This window comes from Copadichromis virginalis, linkage group LG17 (assembly GCF_057382275.1).
Source record: "Copadichromis virginalis isolate Kocher_CV1m ecotype Utaka linkage group LG17, C_Virginalis_male_GT1.1, whole genome shotgun sequence".
Classification (NCBI taxonomy): domain Eukaryota; kingdom Metazoa; phylum Chordata; class Actinopteri; order Cichliformes; family Cichlidae; genus Copadichromis; species Copadichromis virginalis.
In genome coordinates this window covers 21,178,277-21,196,478 of record NC_140634.1, presented here as the reverse complement: position 1 = coordinate 21,196,478, position 18,202 = coordinate 21,178,277, and the positions used below count along the sequence as shown (strand labels likewise).

General features: G+C 38.0%; 1 protein-coding gene across 5 annotated transcripts in view; it reads left to right on the top strand.

Annotated features, from left to right (window-relative positions):
* Window positions 1–18,202, top strand: part of abcc9 (ATP-binding cassette, sub-family C (CFTR/MRP), member 9) — a 78,637-nt gene that overhangs the window by 18,424 nt on the left and 42,011 nt on the right. For 3 of the 5 annotated variants that reach the window (XR_014915971.1, XM_085436637.1, XM_085436634.1), the window contains exons 9-19: window positions 4,719–4,883; window positions 6,113–6,268; window positions 6,357–6,491; window positions 6,604–6,766; window positions 7,888–7,928; window positions 8,061–8,203; window positions 8,512–8,620; window positions 9,814–9,921; window positions 13,098–13,170; window positions 16,388–16,493; window positions 18,074–18,112. Coding sequence is in view for 3 of the 5 variants with exons in the window: in XM_085436637.1 (XP_085292763.1) it covers window positions 4,719–4,883; window positions 6,113–6,268; window positions 6,357–6,491; window positions 6,604–6,766; window positions 7,888–7,928; window positions 8,061–8,203; window positions 8,512–8,620; window positions 9,814–9,921; window positions 13,098–13,170; window positions 16,388–16,493; window positions 18,074–18,112 (1,238 nt within the window). In the remaining 2 variants the exon portion in view is untranslated. The remainder of the gene's footprint in view (window positions 1–4,718; window positions 4,884–6,112; window positions 6,269–6,356; window positions 6,492–6,603; window positions 6,767–7,887; window positions 7,929–8,060; window positions 8,204–8,511; window positions 8,621–9,813; window positions 9,922–13,097; window positions 13,171–16,387; window positions 16,494–18,073; window positions 18,113–18,202) is intronic. The other 2 variants (XR_014915972.1, XM_085436636.1) reach the window with 1 other exon arrangement.

The window sequence follows — 18,202 nt, the reverse complement described above, 5'->3', positions numbered from 1 at the left end:
TTCTCCGATATCCGATCCAGTAATTTAGGTCAGTATCGGACCGATACGTAATATCGGATCGGTCCATCTCTACTTGTAACCAAGCTTTCTTGTGTTCTTGGTGTTTTTTTTGTTTTCCTTTATGGTCCTAGTTGATTTCCTCATACATAATGCTTTGGATGTTTGGTTGTTCACTTTTTTGTGAATTTTTTCTTAGCTGTGAATTTTTTGCCGACTGCTTCTTGCATTTGGGTCCTCTTTCCTTTCAGAGGTGTATTTGTTTAAAAATGACCCATTCTGCTCATTTCCAGCTCTGCATTCTTGTTCTTGGACGTTTCATGATTCACAGCTCAGCATAAACATCATTTTTCTTATACTAGGTTTTGGTGCTAACATGTCAGAGACCTGAGTGATTAAGATTACCTCATTAGGAATATACACTCTCTCTGACATCATACATTTCTAAGAGTAGAAAAAACAGACTATTAAGCTTAGAGAGTCACGCCTGAGCTTTAGGCTCTCAGGGATTGTTTATAACATAGTTCATGTAACATAATACTAACCCTAATATTTGTTATTTAAAAAAATATAAGAATTAAGAATTTAACAATATAAAAACATCATAAAGTAAGAAAAAGCAGACCTCCAGTATATATAGTATGTTTTAAGAGATGAAGACGTAAAGAGTTTAATGCCATTCGTTTTCCCTTCTGAGAAATCATCCTGGAAACCTGAACCTTTACTCAGGCATAGCTGATGTCTCCAACACCATCAACAAGACCAAAGCCTTGTTAAGTGTTTATATAAGATCATTATATTAGTGGTTAAGGGAAGATCAGTGAAACATCATGGGTCATTAACACACTATAACTGTTGGGTGGTCCAGTCAGCCAAAGAGTGACTCACTCTAAGCACGACGTCAACAAGGCGTTGGTCACAGTCGCCACATCGTCAACAGTTCGTGTGCGACGCCGTGTCTGACGTGATGATGATTAAGACAAAGTTAAAATGACATCACACACACTTTACGTGGAACAGACCTTGTGGATGTAACTTTAACCAGAGCAGCTTCATGCCTGACTCCTAGCATGAAACCAAACCTGCGTTTCACCTTAACTTTTAATATTTTTCCAAATGTTTTCTCATTTTTTATCTTGAAATCCAAAGTATTTTTCCTCACAAATAAATGAGCACAAAAAACGCTTCCAGGACGTTGTCAGCAATAAAGGGTCTTCTGATGTCTGGAAGTTATATTCCACTGAATTCCATATTTGCGTTTTTAGATATTAATTTAAATTCAAGCAGATGATGCTGATTAGATTCAGTCACCAAGTTGCACCTTTTTATAGTAACTTCATACAGTTTCGGGGTTTGGAAATCAGCCATGAAGGACACATGACATCAGGTCATTTGCATAAATCCACAGAGAGCAGAAAATCTCCTCACGTACCAATTCTTATTTTAACCTCTAGAGGCAGGGCCCAGAGGGGCTTACAATGAAGTGACATGAATGCTTAAGTTATGTGAAGTTTTTGTGTTACAAAAGTGGATTTTTTAATGTGGCTAAATCAGCATAGTAACTGATGCTGAACACATAACCAGGTCAGGAGCAGGTTATGTTCAGAATTTGGTTTAAAATTAACAGGAAGCACCACATTTTCATGAATTCTTTTATTTACGATACATTTTATCTGCATTTATTTGCAACTTGCAACACGCTGTACTTCAGTAAACCCACCAAATGAAGCCTTTCTGTTAACACAGTGCACACTGTGTGTTAACACAGTTAAAAACGGGTGTATTGATGTAGAATCGAGTGTTCCACTTAAGGCTTTTATTTTGAAATGATACTTTATGCGGCATGGCCTTCACACAGTTAAAGTGACAGTGAGTGGGAGGCTGTGGAAAGGCCAGACTAGAATTGGGCTTTAGTTCAGTTGTCTCCCCTCAGTCTTGTTAACTTGTTGTTTTATTCTTGAGTCTGAATTGCTCATTAACTTTTTCGATTTTTGTTATTTTCCTACAACGTCATCGCAGCAAATTCTATTACTAATTTTCAGAATTGCTTCTCATTATAAGATAAGATAAGATAAGATAAGATAGAACTTTATTAATCCCTCGGGTGGGTTCCAAAAAAAGCACAGCAACGACCGAAGTTACAGTTACAGAATTGTTATATATATATATATATATACACACACACACACACACACACACACACACACACACACACACACACATATATAAATACAGAGACAAATATAAATAAAATATACAAAGGGGATAAATAGAATAAATAGGAATAAAAAATAAAAATACAAGTGAATTGCACATTTCAAGTATTGAGTCTATTGCACTGTTGACTATTTACAAAAAGTATTGCACAAGGTATTGTACAGTGAGGTGAAGAGGCACTACAGCTTAGTTGTTCCCCCCTCCTTTGTCCTCCTGTTTCCCCTCCCTCTCCCCTCCAGAGAGGAGTTAAACAGTTTGATGGCGTGTGGGACAAAGGAGTTTTTAAGTCTGTTAGTTCTTGTCTTGGGGAGAAGCAACCTGTCACTGAACAGACTCTTCTGATTGTTTATGGCCGTGTGCAGAGGATGCCCAGCATTGTCCATAATGTCCATCAGTTTCTTTAGTGTCCTTTTCTTTTCCTTTTCTTTTCTTATGGACTTTGTTATACTTGTATTAAGGTACTGAATGAAAATGTTCCTAGAATGCAGTTTTGATAATTCAAGTAAACCAAAAATTGTTCTTAAAATGGCTTTAAAAAAATTAAGCTAATCCATTTGGATGCATAGTAACAGTATATCTGGCTTCCTGTCTGATATCTTAGCATAGACCAGCATGACTCATAATTAGCTCGACCAAACCTGCAGCTCGTACACAACATTACAAAACAATATAAATATCTCCCTACAATAAAAAGGGCAGAGCAGACAGAGATCAAGCAGACTGGTCACAGACAGCATTTCTGGCAACCAAATATACACCAGCAGAAGTGATCATAGGCATCAACTCCTCTTAAATCCATGCCAACCTCTCCAAAGGTCATAAAGCAGTCAGGGCTTGTAGGAGAGGCAGAACAGATGCTTTTGTAATGGCAGCGTATTTTCACACAGTCCACTTGGCTGGATGCTGGTATAGTAGATGTTAAGCTGTTGTCAGGTCTGTGCCTGCTGGTTAAAGTGGGTATAATGGGCAATCGAGATAGAGAGCAGAGCATGGCTGCATTTCTGAGTGACATGGAAAATTCCCCACTCACCTCACACTCTCTGCCTCAGTTTAACGTACACAGAGGGACTGCTGAGCGTCACTCTGGGATTTTTGAAGCAACAATTCATGTGTAATTTTTTCAATCCAGATTGATTTATCAGTGTATAAACTTTTTTTTTTTTACTGCGCTAGAAATGGGATACATGGATAAAATTCTAATGTGTATTTGTTTAAACGAATTCAGAAATGTAGAAACTAAATAATAAAATATTAGAATAAAATATTCTGTCTCTTTTTTGCCACAAATATAAATATTGTATAAAATTGCTGTATTTGAAAATGCCAACCATGCTTTCTGGTTTAAAACCCTGGCTACATGGGGCTCATGGACAAAACGCTGAGAATCACCATGAATGGCACAGCCATCATTTGCTTGGATACCAGCTGAGGGATAACAATCAGTCTGGATCATAATTTACTTTCATCTTATTATCCCCTTAGAGTTGGAGGTCACTGCAAATCAATAGAAAGTAATTCTGAGTGATCGCCTTTATCCTATGATTACGTAAATGGGAGTAGTTCCTCTCCAGGTGACAGAGGCTCTATCCATGAGTGGTTTCATGAAAATGAATCATGGTTTAGTCTCGACACTCACCAGAGCTCAACTTAAATGAACACTGATGGACTTTGCATCGATGTTTCAGACTTTGCTAAAATAGCAAGCGTTCCTTACTTTCTAAGAGCTCCAGAGACTTGGACAATCATCTCTTTTTCCACAAAGCCCATAGACTATATGTAAATGGATTTAGCCACTATGGTGTAATTTGGGGGGGGATTTCCCCACTTCTGGTCTGCATGCCCCTCCCTCAGCTAGAGCTAAGAGCCAATCCATAGCACAAGAGACAATAAATCTGTTTCTGGCTTTCACTTTTGGGACTTGCGATCCCAGGACAGTAAAGATGACACTGCTTATGAGAGAAAGACCCCAATCCTGTTCCAATTCAACGTCTTATTTTTACCACTGCTGCTGCAGAGTGAAAACCGATTAAATGAAAGAAAAATGAAGTAGAATCTTAACATCAGATTTTACAGAAGATTCTCAATAAGTCCTAGAAATACTCTTTCTTTAGCTGATCATCTAGATAATTTCCTAATAATTATATCAATAATAATAATTTTATTATTATTAAACTGAAAATGTTCTGCAGTTGCATTTTTTATTTACACTGAATGATAAAGAACCTATTTTTGAAACACACTTATTTACATTGTTACTGATGAACGTCCAGAATATCCGTCCAAGGTTGAATTGAAAAACATCTGTATCTGAGAGAATGTTTTCACATATTTTCTAGCAAATTTTGGTTTGTGATTGAAATAGGATATGCTCTTGTTAATGCACCAGCTACTATGGTTTGTGGAACAGACAACAGACTGTCATCGAATGAGAAATCAGTTTGACCTCTGATCAGGTTACAAAGATGAATCTTATTTTTGTACCTGTTGTCTGCTTGTGTTTGTAGGTCACCCATTTCGAGAACTACCATATGTCTTCCCATGAGCTGCTGCAGAACAGCTCCATCCTGGCTGTTCTTCTCTTCTTGGCTTTAATCCTGCAGAGAACCTTCCTTCAGGCCTCGTACTATGTCACCATTGAAACAGGCATTAACATGCGGGGAGCTCTGCTGGTGAGTGAAGCATCGTGGAAAATGAAAATTCGGACAGGTGTTTCAACACTCGGGTGTCACTTTGGAAAGCTCATCGTGAATGATTTCTATGATGCTTCAGAGTTTTATCAGCTCACACAGCCATTATCTGTCACCTCATGTGACACCAGGCTCTTTTAATTGCTGATGTAAGCCCCAGCTTAATAGCCACATAGAGGTTTCATTGGACACCTGTTCTGAAGTGTAACAACAGTCCGGTAGATTTCAGCTGGCAGTCAGTGTTGAACAGAAACATGGAGGAGGGTTAAAAATTTCCAGGGCTGATGTAAATCGATGATGTGAAGGCATTTAGTTAACATTTCTATTTAATTCAGTTATGTAAGTGATGGGTTTATTTATAGGAGTCCCTCAGTGGGAAAAGTCTTTGGCATTCTGCATAGTGCTGACACTGTCCATTAACCTATTAAAACTTAAAGCTAAAACATTGCTTTTTTTACAAATGTATTTAAAATGCTAAATTCTAAAAGAACGTGCTATGTTATAGGTATTTCTTTTCACATGTATTTTTGGCATTTAGTCTTTATCAAGACAGGCTTGTGCACAGCAGAAGAAGCAGCAAAGTTGCTTTAAATAAGCTAAAATTACTGATAAGTGGTAGTGGTAAAAACTCCCATGGTTAATGTAATTAGATGTTATCCAAATATTTAGTAGGCATTTCTGCATAATTCAGTTATGGCAGTTATAAATATATAGATTCCATTAATGGGATATAGAGTGTCTGGCTCTCCATTAAAACCCAGAATAATACTGCTAGTAATGAATATATTCATGAAAACCACTGTGCCATGAGCTGGAGTCAGCTCAGCAGCAGACGGCAGACAATATTTTATTTCACTTAAACTCTAAGATAGGTACTAAACATCTAACCATTGTTTATTGAGGAACCAGATGGAATGTCCCAGTTCAAAGTGCTGGCCCTGACTCAACTATTTCAGTCAAAAAAAGGTTGGTATTACCATCTGGATTAATTTCTTTTGTGATTTGGTTCTGGGACCAGTGTGGGACCCCACACTCAATAAACACAGGCATCAGGTGGGTCAGGTGGGTTCCACAGCAGCTTGCAAATGTTCAGCGACCTTTTAAAACAAGGTTACTGCCTTTAAAAGGTTGGCATTATAGATGAACTAATATGTCTATCTATCCATCATCTTAAACTTTCCTTCATCTGTCTTATTATCTGTCTTGTCTAGGCAATGATCTACAACAAAATCCTGCGCCTATCCACCTCCAACATGTCAATGGGGGAGATGACGTTGGGGCAGATCAACAACCTGGTTGCTATAGAAACCAACCAGCTCATGTGGTTCCTCTTCCTCTGCCCCAACCTGTGGGCCATGCCCGTGCAGGTAAGATAAGCCATATTCTTAAACATATTTGGATATGTTTTACTCCTATCAATAGTTTTTCAAGTCAGGTCTTTTTGTTTCTTTGCAGATTGTGATGGGAATAATTCTGCTCCGTCATTTTATGGGCTCGAGTGCCTTGGTAGGAGCGGCTGTCATAGTTCTGCTGGCTCCGGTCCAGTACCTTATAGCTACAAAGCTGGCAGACACGCAGAAAATCACACTGGTAAAGAAGATATTTATAAATATAAAATAAATGTTTTCTCAGTGTAGAAAACAAAATTTCCTGCGTAATTCTGAACAAAAATCTTCTTTGAATGTCTTATTTGCTATTTCAGGAACACAGTACAGATCGTGTTAAAAAGACCACTGAGATCCTAAAGGGCATAAAGTTGCTGAAGCTGTACGCCTGGGAGAACATCTTCTGTGACAGTGTGGAGGAGACCAGAGGCAAAGAGCTCACCAGCCTCAGGACCTTCGCCTTCTACACATCCATGTCCAGTAAGATGAAAATCAGTAGCAGGAGTTTTAAGTATGTGAGCAGAATGTCTGCAGACCAGCAGAAATGGAATTTGTTTGGCATGTACAGAATGAATCTTGTTTGAAACGCCACACATATATTCAGCGATGGTTAGCATAAATCATTTTTCTAGGAAATTATTTCCACAGTACAACTTAACAAACAGTTAAATTACAGCATTAATTACTGCACTTGGTTTTCAGGTGATTATATTTAATTTATACATTCTTCCCTTAGGCAGTATCCTTCAAAGCAATAGCATACATTTTCACTGCTATGCAGATGGTATCCAGCTTTATCTATCCATGAAGCCAGATAACACGCACCAATTAGTTAAACTGCAGTAGTGGCTTAAAGATATTAAAACCTGGATGACCTCTTTTTATGAATTCAGATAAAACTGAGGTTATTGTACTCGGCCCTAAACATCTCACAAACATGGTGTCTAACCAGATGCTTACTCTGGATGGCATTACCTTGGCCTCCAGTAACACTGAGGAATCTTGGAGTCATCTTTGACCAGGATATGTCCTACAGTGTGCATATTAAACATATGTAACACTTAATATGAAACACTGATTTCTTAAATTTACACAATATCCTAAAATTGGAAATATCCTGTCTCAGAGTGATGCTGAAAAACTAGTTCATCCATTTATTAATTCTGCACTGAGTGTTTCTTCTTCATTCCCCTTTTTTTCTCACAATGTGTTTACACAAAACTTTGCATTTAATTATTAGCTATTATTAAACTCTAGATCTCTTCCACAGTGTCCTGTCTCCCACCCTCACCCCCAAAGATTTTCTCTGTATTATTGTAGGGTCTTTACACAATATAAAGGGCCTCAGGAACCTCTTTTTGTGATATAAATGAAACTGAATAATTGTTACTGTTATACAGTATTTGATTATAGAGAAGGCTCTTGTCTAGCCCACATTCATAAGTGCTGTTTTTGAATAATGGTTAAAACAATGCAACATTTGTTTTTCAAAGAATAATTTTTTTAAAAGGGACTTAAAGTATGTTATAAAGCTTGTATTGTTACCTAAATCAGCTAAGTTACTATCCTACCAATAAAACCTGTTCCTTTTTTTTGTGCAGTTTTCATGAATGCTGCTATTCCCATTGCTGCGGTTCTAGCCGTAAGTCAGTTTTATTACAATCTGTAAAAGAATTTGACTCTGCTTTAAATGTTCTACTTGCTTATTTCTTAAGCTATAATTCAACAGCATAAGGAAGAGATGTTAAACTTGTCTTTTGTTGTTTTTTTGCAGACATTTGTGACGTATCACATCCTCAATAAAGAAGGCCCCAGTCCTTCTCAGGCCTTTGCAGCTCTGTCACTGTTTCACATCCTGGTCACCCCGCTCTTCCTGCTTTCCACTGTTGTCAGATTTGCTGTGAAGGCTCTGGTTAGGTGAGTGTTTAGATTTATTTGTATTGTAAAAGGTTGTGGACAGCTGGTTGGCATGCTTTGACTGAAGGAGAGGGGATGTGGACATGACTAAACATGGAGTACAAACTGGACATGGCTTCAGCGGCAAATCTAATTAAAGGAACGTCAAGGAAACCCAACAACAGTGACGAGAAACTCTAAACTCCTGAGAGATTACCGGTATTGGAATCATCACAGTGTCACTGTTAATAGGCTGTGTGTGTGTGTGTGTGTGTGTGTGTGTGTGTGTGTGTGTGTGTGTGTGTGTGTGTGTGTGTGTGTTCTTACAGTGTTCAGAAGCTTGGTGAGTTTCTACAGAGTGATGAAATTGGAGACGACAGCTGGAGAAATGGTGACATATCTGTTTCCTTCGAAGCTGGAAAGAAACCCATGGGGATGGTGAGTTACGATACCAGATCAATAAAAAAGACCAAGGAAAAGTGCAAAAGTAACAGTTTGTATTTTTGACTGCTACACCTCTGAGCCTGTTTGGGGTATTTGAACATTTCACCACTCAGTGAAATACAGGCCTAATCGTGTGGCTGTCTGAGTCTTTAGTCGCTTAGTGTCTGCTCTGCAGTGGGATTATCACTGTTTGTGTTCAAATGGACAGTCAGACCACAAAGCTGAGTGACTCACATGATTCATTAGAGCTGTAATGGCTTTCAGATAAGATTGTAAAAGGAAATTTAAAAAACAGCATACCCATTTATGACATATTTTTTCGACTCATTTTATTCTCACTCAAAATCAGCTAAAATTAGACAACATAGAAAAATAAAACCCCGTAACAGTAATACCGGATTTTGTTTTCATCTCCATTATCATTTTATCGCCTCTACTTAATGTTAAAAACACATTTTTTAGACATTCTTTAGCAACTAAACTTCTTATGTGTGGAAACTAAGCAGCAGTCATGGGGTGTTTACTAAATGTAAGACCAAAGTGGAGATATTTGGCCATAAACGTAGCATGTCAGCACAAACGCCTCATACCAACTGTCTGCACGATGGTGGAGAGATTATGATTTGGTATTGTTTTCTAACCACAGCACCTGGGCACCTTGCAGTCACTGAGTACATCATGATCTCCTCTGCACACCAAAATATTCTAGAGTGTGATGTGAGGGCATTTGCCTGACAACTAAAGCTTGACCCACAGAAATTGACTGTTACCTGCTTCCTAGTATCTCCAATGACATCAATCACATGCCCTTTTCTAGCTGGTCCATAATCCTGGGTTATGTAGCCAATATGGAGATCTTTGAGAGTGAAAACTGTGACTTTTATGGATACAGCATCCTGGTACTTGGAGTACACTCACATACTGTAGCCTGACTACATCTTCTTGATGAACGTGTGAATACTTTTACTTTTGTGTGGAGATTTTAGTTGTGGAACTTCACGTGCAATTTAGAAACATTGATGAACTTTGTTTTTGTATCTGGATCATATAATAATAATGAGGACTGAGTCCATTGGGGCAACGTTTTCTGCTTCCAGAGGAAGTACAGCAGATGCAGAAAAGTCTTATGTTTATTATCAAATGCTCACTCCTTTCTCTCCCTTTTTCTTTCGGTTGTCCCTCTCAAGACCAAAGCCATCAACAGGAAGCAGCCAATGCGCTACCAAATGGACAACTATGAGCAGCCAACCAGGCGACAGATGAGACCCTCAGAGACAGAGGATGTGGCTGTAAAGGTCAGGCTCAAAGTTTATGTGTTAGGGGAAAGTTTACAGGGGTGTAAGTTAGATACAGGCTATGATCACATGTAAAGTGCAACACATGGACCCACGTCTACCCATTTATCAATGAACTTTTTGGTTTTTTGGCAGCTTTAGAGGAACTGGCTGTGGTTTAATTTGTAGTAATGGACACCTCTGACTTTCCAGAGCTGTAGATGTGGGATAAAGAAAGTAGATGATGGGACTGGAAAGTCATCATTAGTATCGGAGCAGAAACCTTTGTCTTGATATCTAACCCACTGGTGTCTTGAAGGGTTTTCAGCATGTGACACTAAGAGTGGGGGTTATGAGCAACACATTTAGATGCAATGAACTCAGTTGTCCAGACTGACAGTTCCCTCTTAAAGGTAAATAGTCTTTTGAGGATGGTTATGCTTAGATGCAGAGGAAAGGTTCCTGTTTTGATGGGAATAAAGAGAGCGGAAACTCGTTCAGCCATGTTATCGGCTGCCTGTTCAAGGCAGGTGCAGGATTTCCCTGACAAACACACCTGGAGAGTGGACAGCAGACACGATAAAAGCACCTTTTCGAGAAGAAGCATCAGATGGATAAGCACAGAAGGGCTGCGTGCTGTTGCTGCCACTTATCTCACTTTTATGAGCAGCTGTTTCATATCTTTATTGTTTATGCGTCCATGGGTTTTTGCCTGCAATCATACATGCGACATGCGTGTGTGCACATACTCTCACTCCTCTCAGGAAGTGCAGGATTCACATGAGAATTTGTTGTCCCTTAAAGGGCCTTGTGGATGTGTCCAAGGTTTTCTCAGCCCCTCTGTGAAGACTCCTCTTCCTGTCCCATCCCTGTGGAATGATGCTATTCCCCAGATGGCAGACCCCCAATTAGAGTGGTAGCTTTTCCATGCTTGACACAGACCTTGTTGACTTATCAGTGAAAACTTGTTTGTTATGCATTACACACACCCACATATACAAGGTTATGGCCATTTAAAGGAGGCCTTTGCTTTTCCTTTTTCTATCAGATATGTATTTTGGTGGATGCTCATGTTAAACATGGCCAACCAACAGGCCATCCAAACTCCACACAGAAGGGTTTCTGTGTGGAGATCCAGATCCAGGAAAATCTAGACACAATGCAGATATAGCATTAATGTTAATGTAGTTCCCCTAAAATTCTGAGAATAGAGGAAATTGAAGCTTTTGTCTTCATCATACAGGCTTTAAATCAGGTTCATAAAATGTTTAACTCGGCTTCACAGGCTTGAGAAAGCTGCAGAGAAATACACCAGGGTTCATCTTGTTTTTTATATTTCTTATCTGTCAGTCTTTTGTTTTGTTCATTGTCATATTTACATATCACCAGGCCCATTTCCTGCAGCTGCACATTTTCTATTAAATATTTTGACTACATTTATCTGCTCTCAGCAAAATCTCATCTTTTTATTTTCACTCCCCTTTTTGCACATCTTCTCTCCCTGTCCTTTCTCCTTCCTCCCTTGTCAAATTGTTGATAGTATCTTAACTTGCTTTCCATTTTTATATACCTCATCCTGCTTTTTGTAATCTTGGTTGTTTACTTTTGCTCAGGAGCATGGAAATACATCTGAGATTTCCCATGTGTGTTTTGGTGGTCATGCATGAACAGCCTGCTCAATTGAGGTGTATTTGTTTCTTAGTCACTCAGTGTAAAACAATGTCTAAATATTATAATCTTTATTTTTGGTGCTATAATCTTTTAAAAGAGATCTTTCATCATCTTATGATGCTCTTATATTCTTGATTCCTTTGGGATCGGGTCATTGGGAAAAGGAAGCTTTGAAGAAAGTTTGCGTTTCAGGGGGTGTCCCTGCATAAAATAATAAAAATAAATAAATGCAACAGATGGGAGGAATGTAAACAAACTCCATGCATGAAGGGATATAGACGAGGGATTAGATACACAAGTCTGCTACGTGCTGATCGGCGGGTTTCTGGACACAAATAATGAAGCTTTCAAAAAGAAATTTCATTGATAGTGGAGCTTAAATTTAAGACTTCTTCCATTTGATCTTGCTTTAATGCCACGTCGTGAAGAAGCAATGAGCGGAGGGTCATGATCCTTTATTCCATCCCTCTTCAGTCTAAATTTCCAGTGAACATGTGTGTTTCAATCAGCTGACTGATTTTCATTGTTTCCATTTCATCAAAGGTGATTTCTAACCAAGCCGAGGAAGCTGAATCCTTCTGTTCTTTCTTGTGTTGACCTTTTTTGAGTCAGTAATGGAAAATAAAGTAAATTCCTTTTCATAAGACTCATCCAGCTATGCTTACTGGGGGTAACTGATTATACAAATGGAAATGGAAGTAATTATCATTCATTCATTTTTGGTTAATGTCTAAAAGCTTGTCTTTAAAGGGAAGTCTTTAATAGATTTTCCACTAGGCCATAACACTACCATTAAAGTCATTAGTTGCACTTCGATTGTATTTGTGTCGGACGGTGTCAAAATCCCATGGTTAGAAATTTACATTTGGTCCAATAAAAATGTAAATTGACCACATTTTGTTATATTTAGCTTCAGTCTTTCAGATTTAATACACAGGCTGTAAAACACGTGTCGTAGAACCAAAGAACAACTTGTTTGGATGGTGAACTTATCGGAAACCATGAATACATACTGTATATTATATAGCCTGTCAGGCCTTTTAATGCAAACCTGTGATTTTTTGGCTGCATCGATGACACTGACCGTAATCTCCTACTGAAGTGTGAGTGGATCAGGCCTTCACACATCTTGCACTGACAAAACAGAGCTGTAGCACCTGTCCCTCTTGTGTAACAGATTTTTATTTGTCAGCATTCACCAAAGTGAACTTGATGTGAAATGCGTCACAGGATGACATTTGGTTTGGTGTCCCTCATGCCACGAGCCCAGTGTGTGTGTTATCTCAGCAGTGTTCGCTGCAATGCACTTACTGTTAGCATTTCTTAAACTCTGGGTCGGGGCGTAAAGTGGGTCATGTCCTTTGCTCCAGTGGGTTCACACGTAACAAGAAAACAGCACGTATTCATGTTGCATAATGGGAATTTACTGAGAGTCATGTGCTGGGAAAAAAAGCACTTTAGCGCACTTTAGTAGTATAACCCTTTTGTTACCTTCTGATCTTTTTATTTTTTATTTCTCTGTGTAGGTCACGGGTGGATCCTTCACCTGGGGAAATAACCTGTTGACACTGTCGGACATCAACATCCGGATCCCAACAGGTAAGACTAGACGACAGGTAGAATACTTTAAAGTTCAGGTTTGTATAAGGAGAAACTCTAGTATGTGGCAATGGAAATTTTGTTTATGTTGCATATATTTCATTATATGTAAACGCAATGTGCTCAAAACATAAGAGGTTTACAATGCCTTAAGAGTGTATACCTATACAGCTATTAAGTGAAACTTTGTTGAAATAAAAAGGGTTTGACATATGTTATATATGATGCATCAAACCTAATCATTTCTGTCCTGAACCTAACCTTGCTGATTCTTCTCCTCATACTCTTCTTTTCTTTTAATTCTCTTAGATGTCGTGACATTTGAGGTTTGTTCTTCAACAGTTAGATTTGGTGTACCTCAAAGTTCTGTTTTTGGGACCTGTTTTATTTTATATATATCACTTTATAGGCTACAAGCATAATTTAGCCTTAATTAGAGTCCCAGAGAGCAGCCATTTGGCTTTTCTACCTTTAAAACCCACCTTCCAGCCAAATGGCTGGTAGGTGTTTAATATTTTAGCATTTGATTTTTACTTTCTTTTATTTTACTAATATTTTGGTTACATATTCATATTTGATGTGTATCATATTTTCTCTTTAATGTTTTGTAATGTGGATATTTGTCAGACCCAGTTCTTTTAGAATTTGCTATATAAAAACACTTGTTTTTATATGATATACGGTGCTTAACAAATGTATTAGGAAAACACAGGAAAACACAAATATTTCAGAAATCTATAGGTAAACATTATGTTGTTATGTGTTAGACAAATAATACTGAATTTATGTTTTTATACCCACATTTAAGCTGGCATACCATTTCACCGATGAAATTCAAAATTCTTGTAATCATATTTATAGATTACCTTGATTGTTATCTGAGAGATTATGAGCGGGGTGTATTGTTGATGTTAATTTTTCTGTTCAGGTTAATTTAAGAAGGGAAAAAATATATTATTGTTACATTTATTCATTTTTTTAAAAATGTGACAAACTTTTTTGCTTTAAAAAAATTTAAACTGTAAATATGAAAAAAATGATCAACATGACCTATTTTTACCATTAAAAATATCATTTTGATTAAAGAGTTTGTGCACACTGGTGGATTAACCATTAGAGAAACTGTAAATTTAGGTTGGTTTTGTCACAAACCTTATATTCGGTGGCGGTCTAAAATTTGTTAAGAACTTTATAACATTAAATGCTGCTTTGTGTATTAAAGCAGTATCAGTGTTTAAATAAATACATGCAATCACAGCCAGATACTGACTCTGCCAAGTGTTTTAAATTTAGAAGCATACATCCACAGGGAAGGATCTCACTCATATCATTGCGTATTTTAATACATCTGCTGCCTTTCACTTTCTTATGGTGGCTCTGTTCGCTGTAACGTTTCTCTTCTTGTTTTAAAATCTAGTTTTTGAGATTTAAGATCACAGGAAGTTTTGAGCTTATCTTTTTTCTTTACTGTTTCAGTGTGACAAACACTGTTTTAGTATACATGACGCTGCTGTTACACCGAGAGCTGCGGTAATTCTGCACTCCTGTAACTGAAACACTGAGTGTCAGGAGACCATGTTGCTGAAGCTGTTAACAAATGGACTGTATAGTATGTCTTACACGCACACAGACGGACACACACGCAGTTTCCCTCGGGAAGTGACTTGCTTGCCATCCCAGTCATGCTACTACTAAGACAACCAGGATTTGTTGTCCTGCCAAGTGCTGGTGTAATGTTGTTCGGAGTAACTGGAGTGTTATGTTTGTGCGTTTTTCAGTTTGTTTTAGAGTCATTACAGACTTTCAGCTCACAGTGGCTGCTTGCATTTAGGGGATAAGGAATAATAAACAAATAGTAGATCTGAGCTCCTTTTAAGCTTAGTTTGACTGGTTTTGTCTGAAAGTTTCTTGTAATCATATTTATAGATTGCCTTGATTGTTATCTGAGAGATTATGAGCGGGGTGTATTGTTGATGTCAGTAAGTAGCGGGGTTTCTAAATGGTTAACCTGCCCTCCACATTTAATGCCTCAGATTCTCATTAACATACAATTTTCAAGTTATTGAAACATCTTATGACATATAGTCTTCTTACAGAATCATGAATATTTAAATATTAAAAGGTTACAGTGTGCCTTACTCTGTAATAAAGTAGCATCCACCAGATAAATTTAGCTAGAGTTAAAGGCAAGGTTAGGTTTGGGTTCAGGTCACGCCCACCCCCCTTTTATACAACTACCCCCAAATTAAAAATCTTTCATCTGAAAAATGTAATCGTCAAACGTATGAATCTTAATCTGAGAATCAGTTCCAGACCTGTTGCTGCCATCGATCGTACATTTTCTCAGTCTAAACTCAATTTGTTTTCTATGCGCAGTTGTGAATAACATCTGTGAGATTTGAAAATCATTGTTGTCATTTAGATTTTCCACAGCCTCCCAACTTGTTTTTAAAACAGGTGTTACACTTCATCGTCTGCAATCGTGGAAAAATGAAGCTTTCACATAACTCTATGCAGTCATCTGAAAAACGAAGTACTAAGTACACTGCATGATTCAAAAGCTTGTAGGGTGGGATTTCAGTCAGGGTGACTTTCATTGGTGCAAACTTTAGCTGTCGGACACATGGCCTCACATTTGACTCTACAATACTTTTGCATACAGAAGATTTCATGGTTGACTCAGTAAGTGCAAGGTGCTGGTATGAAGTGTATGCGCTGACATGCTGTGGTGCTGTGCATTATGTCCAAACATCTCCACATTGTTTGTTCAGATGTAACATTGCAACCATTCCAGACCACCATGCCTCTTCAGTATTTGGCTGATTGTTTTGTCATGAATTTTAACTAAGGCCTGCAGAGTTTGAGATGTAGGTCTTTGATTTTTTGGAATTTCTCTGAGTATTGCATAGTTTGAATTTTCTGAGATGTCCCCTCCTGGGAAGATTTTGGCATTGTGTTAACACGCACCAGCAAACTATCACAACATCTACTTTTCATTAGCTAAACCTGGCTCATACTTACCCTCTTAACTGCCATGGAAGCAGTAAAGTTTTTTTTTAGTTTGTTACGTGACTGCAAAGAGTCTGTTTAGCATGTGGCTAAAAGAACACCTAATCCTTTCTCCATGTGGGCCACCAGTGAAATGGTGGCTTTAGGAGATTAACTGAGTTTCTAGCTAGTTTACCATCACCACCTTTTTCATTTCATTCTATCTCAGGTCAGCTGACAATGATCGTGGGCCAGGTGGGTTGTGGGAAATCCTCCCTGCTGCTGGCCATGCTTGGAGAAATGCAAGCCATCGAGGGGGGAGTCTACTGGAGCAAGTAAGAAAATATTTTATAGGTACTTAGTATCTAATATGCAAGAATCTGTTAAATGTAACAGAGGATCCAAAGCTGGTGGATTAATAATAAATAAATACAGTAGCTGTTTTGGTGTGCTGCAAATAATTAAATAGAGGAAGTGGAACCCATGTTCTAAAAGCTTTGTATTTTGTATATGATGATATTTGAAATTTCTTCTGTTCTTTCTATGTGTTTCTATGTGTATAAACCTTTTAATTTTTTTTTTATGTATCAGAATGATAATCTCATATTTCTCATTTTATTTTGTTTAGTCAAACAGTTAAGTACTTTCAGTTGTTTTTGTTTCACGCCATTTTTATTTTACACATCTGGCCGCATATAGTACGTCTTCATGACCATGATTGGGAACAAATGTAAACTAATAATCTCTTGTCTGTGCACAGAGTAATGCTGACAGTAACGAGAAGAATCAATTACTGGCTCGTTAGTGTCAAACGTCCAGCAGCGACATTCACTGTCATTTAATTTGCCGCTCTCGTGGTCATCTGGGATCTGTCAGCTTCTCCTCTGGAAAGCTTTCCATTTATAAAATCAATTATGGACGACTCAGTTACAGTCAAACTATGATGTTTAAAAGCATTATGTTCTCCCCGAGTTTAATGTAATTGCCATTCATTCGCTAAAATATGGGGGATATTGAGTTACACCAAAGATGCTTTCATTCATTTTATTATTTAATTAAACTGCAAAAGACAAACTGGTTCTTCAGCCTCACAAACACCAAATGACACTGGCTGAATCAATTACGAGGAGGATATTTGGTAATAAGCAGATCTCATAGCCTCAAAGCCTGAAGGTGATTCTGCTTTCACTTTCAGGAATGAGCCATTTCTACGACACATAGAGGTCAGCTGTGTTTGTCGTCTCTGGACATTTTATTATTAGAGGAAAGGACTTCCTGGTTTCTACTGTGTCTTATGCTAATTGAAGAGAAGTTCTGAGATAACACTGGTCATTTGTAACATCTCAGTTGCTTCCATAATTGTGATCAGTTTTTCTCAATGTCCTGACAGTTTCACACTTTTAGTGGTTCACTCAGGAGTTTCACCCACAGTGTTAAAATTGGGAGGTTACTTGAATAAACACAAGTGTTTATGTAGAGCTGTGGTCAGAAGTTTAGGCCTGTTAACTTCTCATTGACCATGATTGACCACAACTAAAGTCATTAAAGAAATTAAAGAAGTCATTTAAAAATCCCCAAATACCATGACATTCATACACAGATTTTTAATGTGCAATGTGAAGCTGGAAATGGAAACAAAAGGTTGCTGTAGGTGTCTGCAGTGTGCGCCGTCATATTAGACAACTGTCCTGTGACTACGACTCATTTTCTTTCTGTAATTCAAGTTTCAGTTGCTTTTTTTTAGAGGATTTTTGAATTTCTATCGCCTATATATCTGTCTTTATATTCTTATATTGTCTTTGCACACTAACCAGTGTGTGTGTGTGGTTGTGTGTGTGTGTGGTTGTGTGTGTGTGTGTGTGTGTGTGTGTGTGTGGTTTCTTTCCCTTTACCTTCTGCTTTCTTGCCATATCAGGCAGCCTGATTGTGAGGTGATCCACGAGGGGAACATAAGGTACCTTCTCTCTGGTCTACAGTCATTTAAACACAGACTGTAAATACTCAGGCTTGAAAATAGGTACTATTTTCTCACTTGCATACCCTC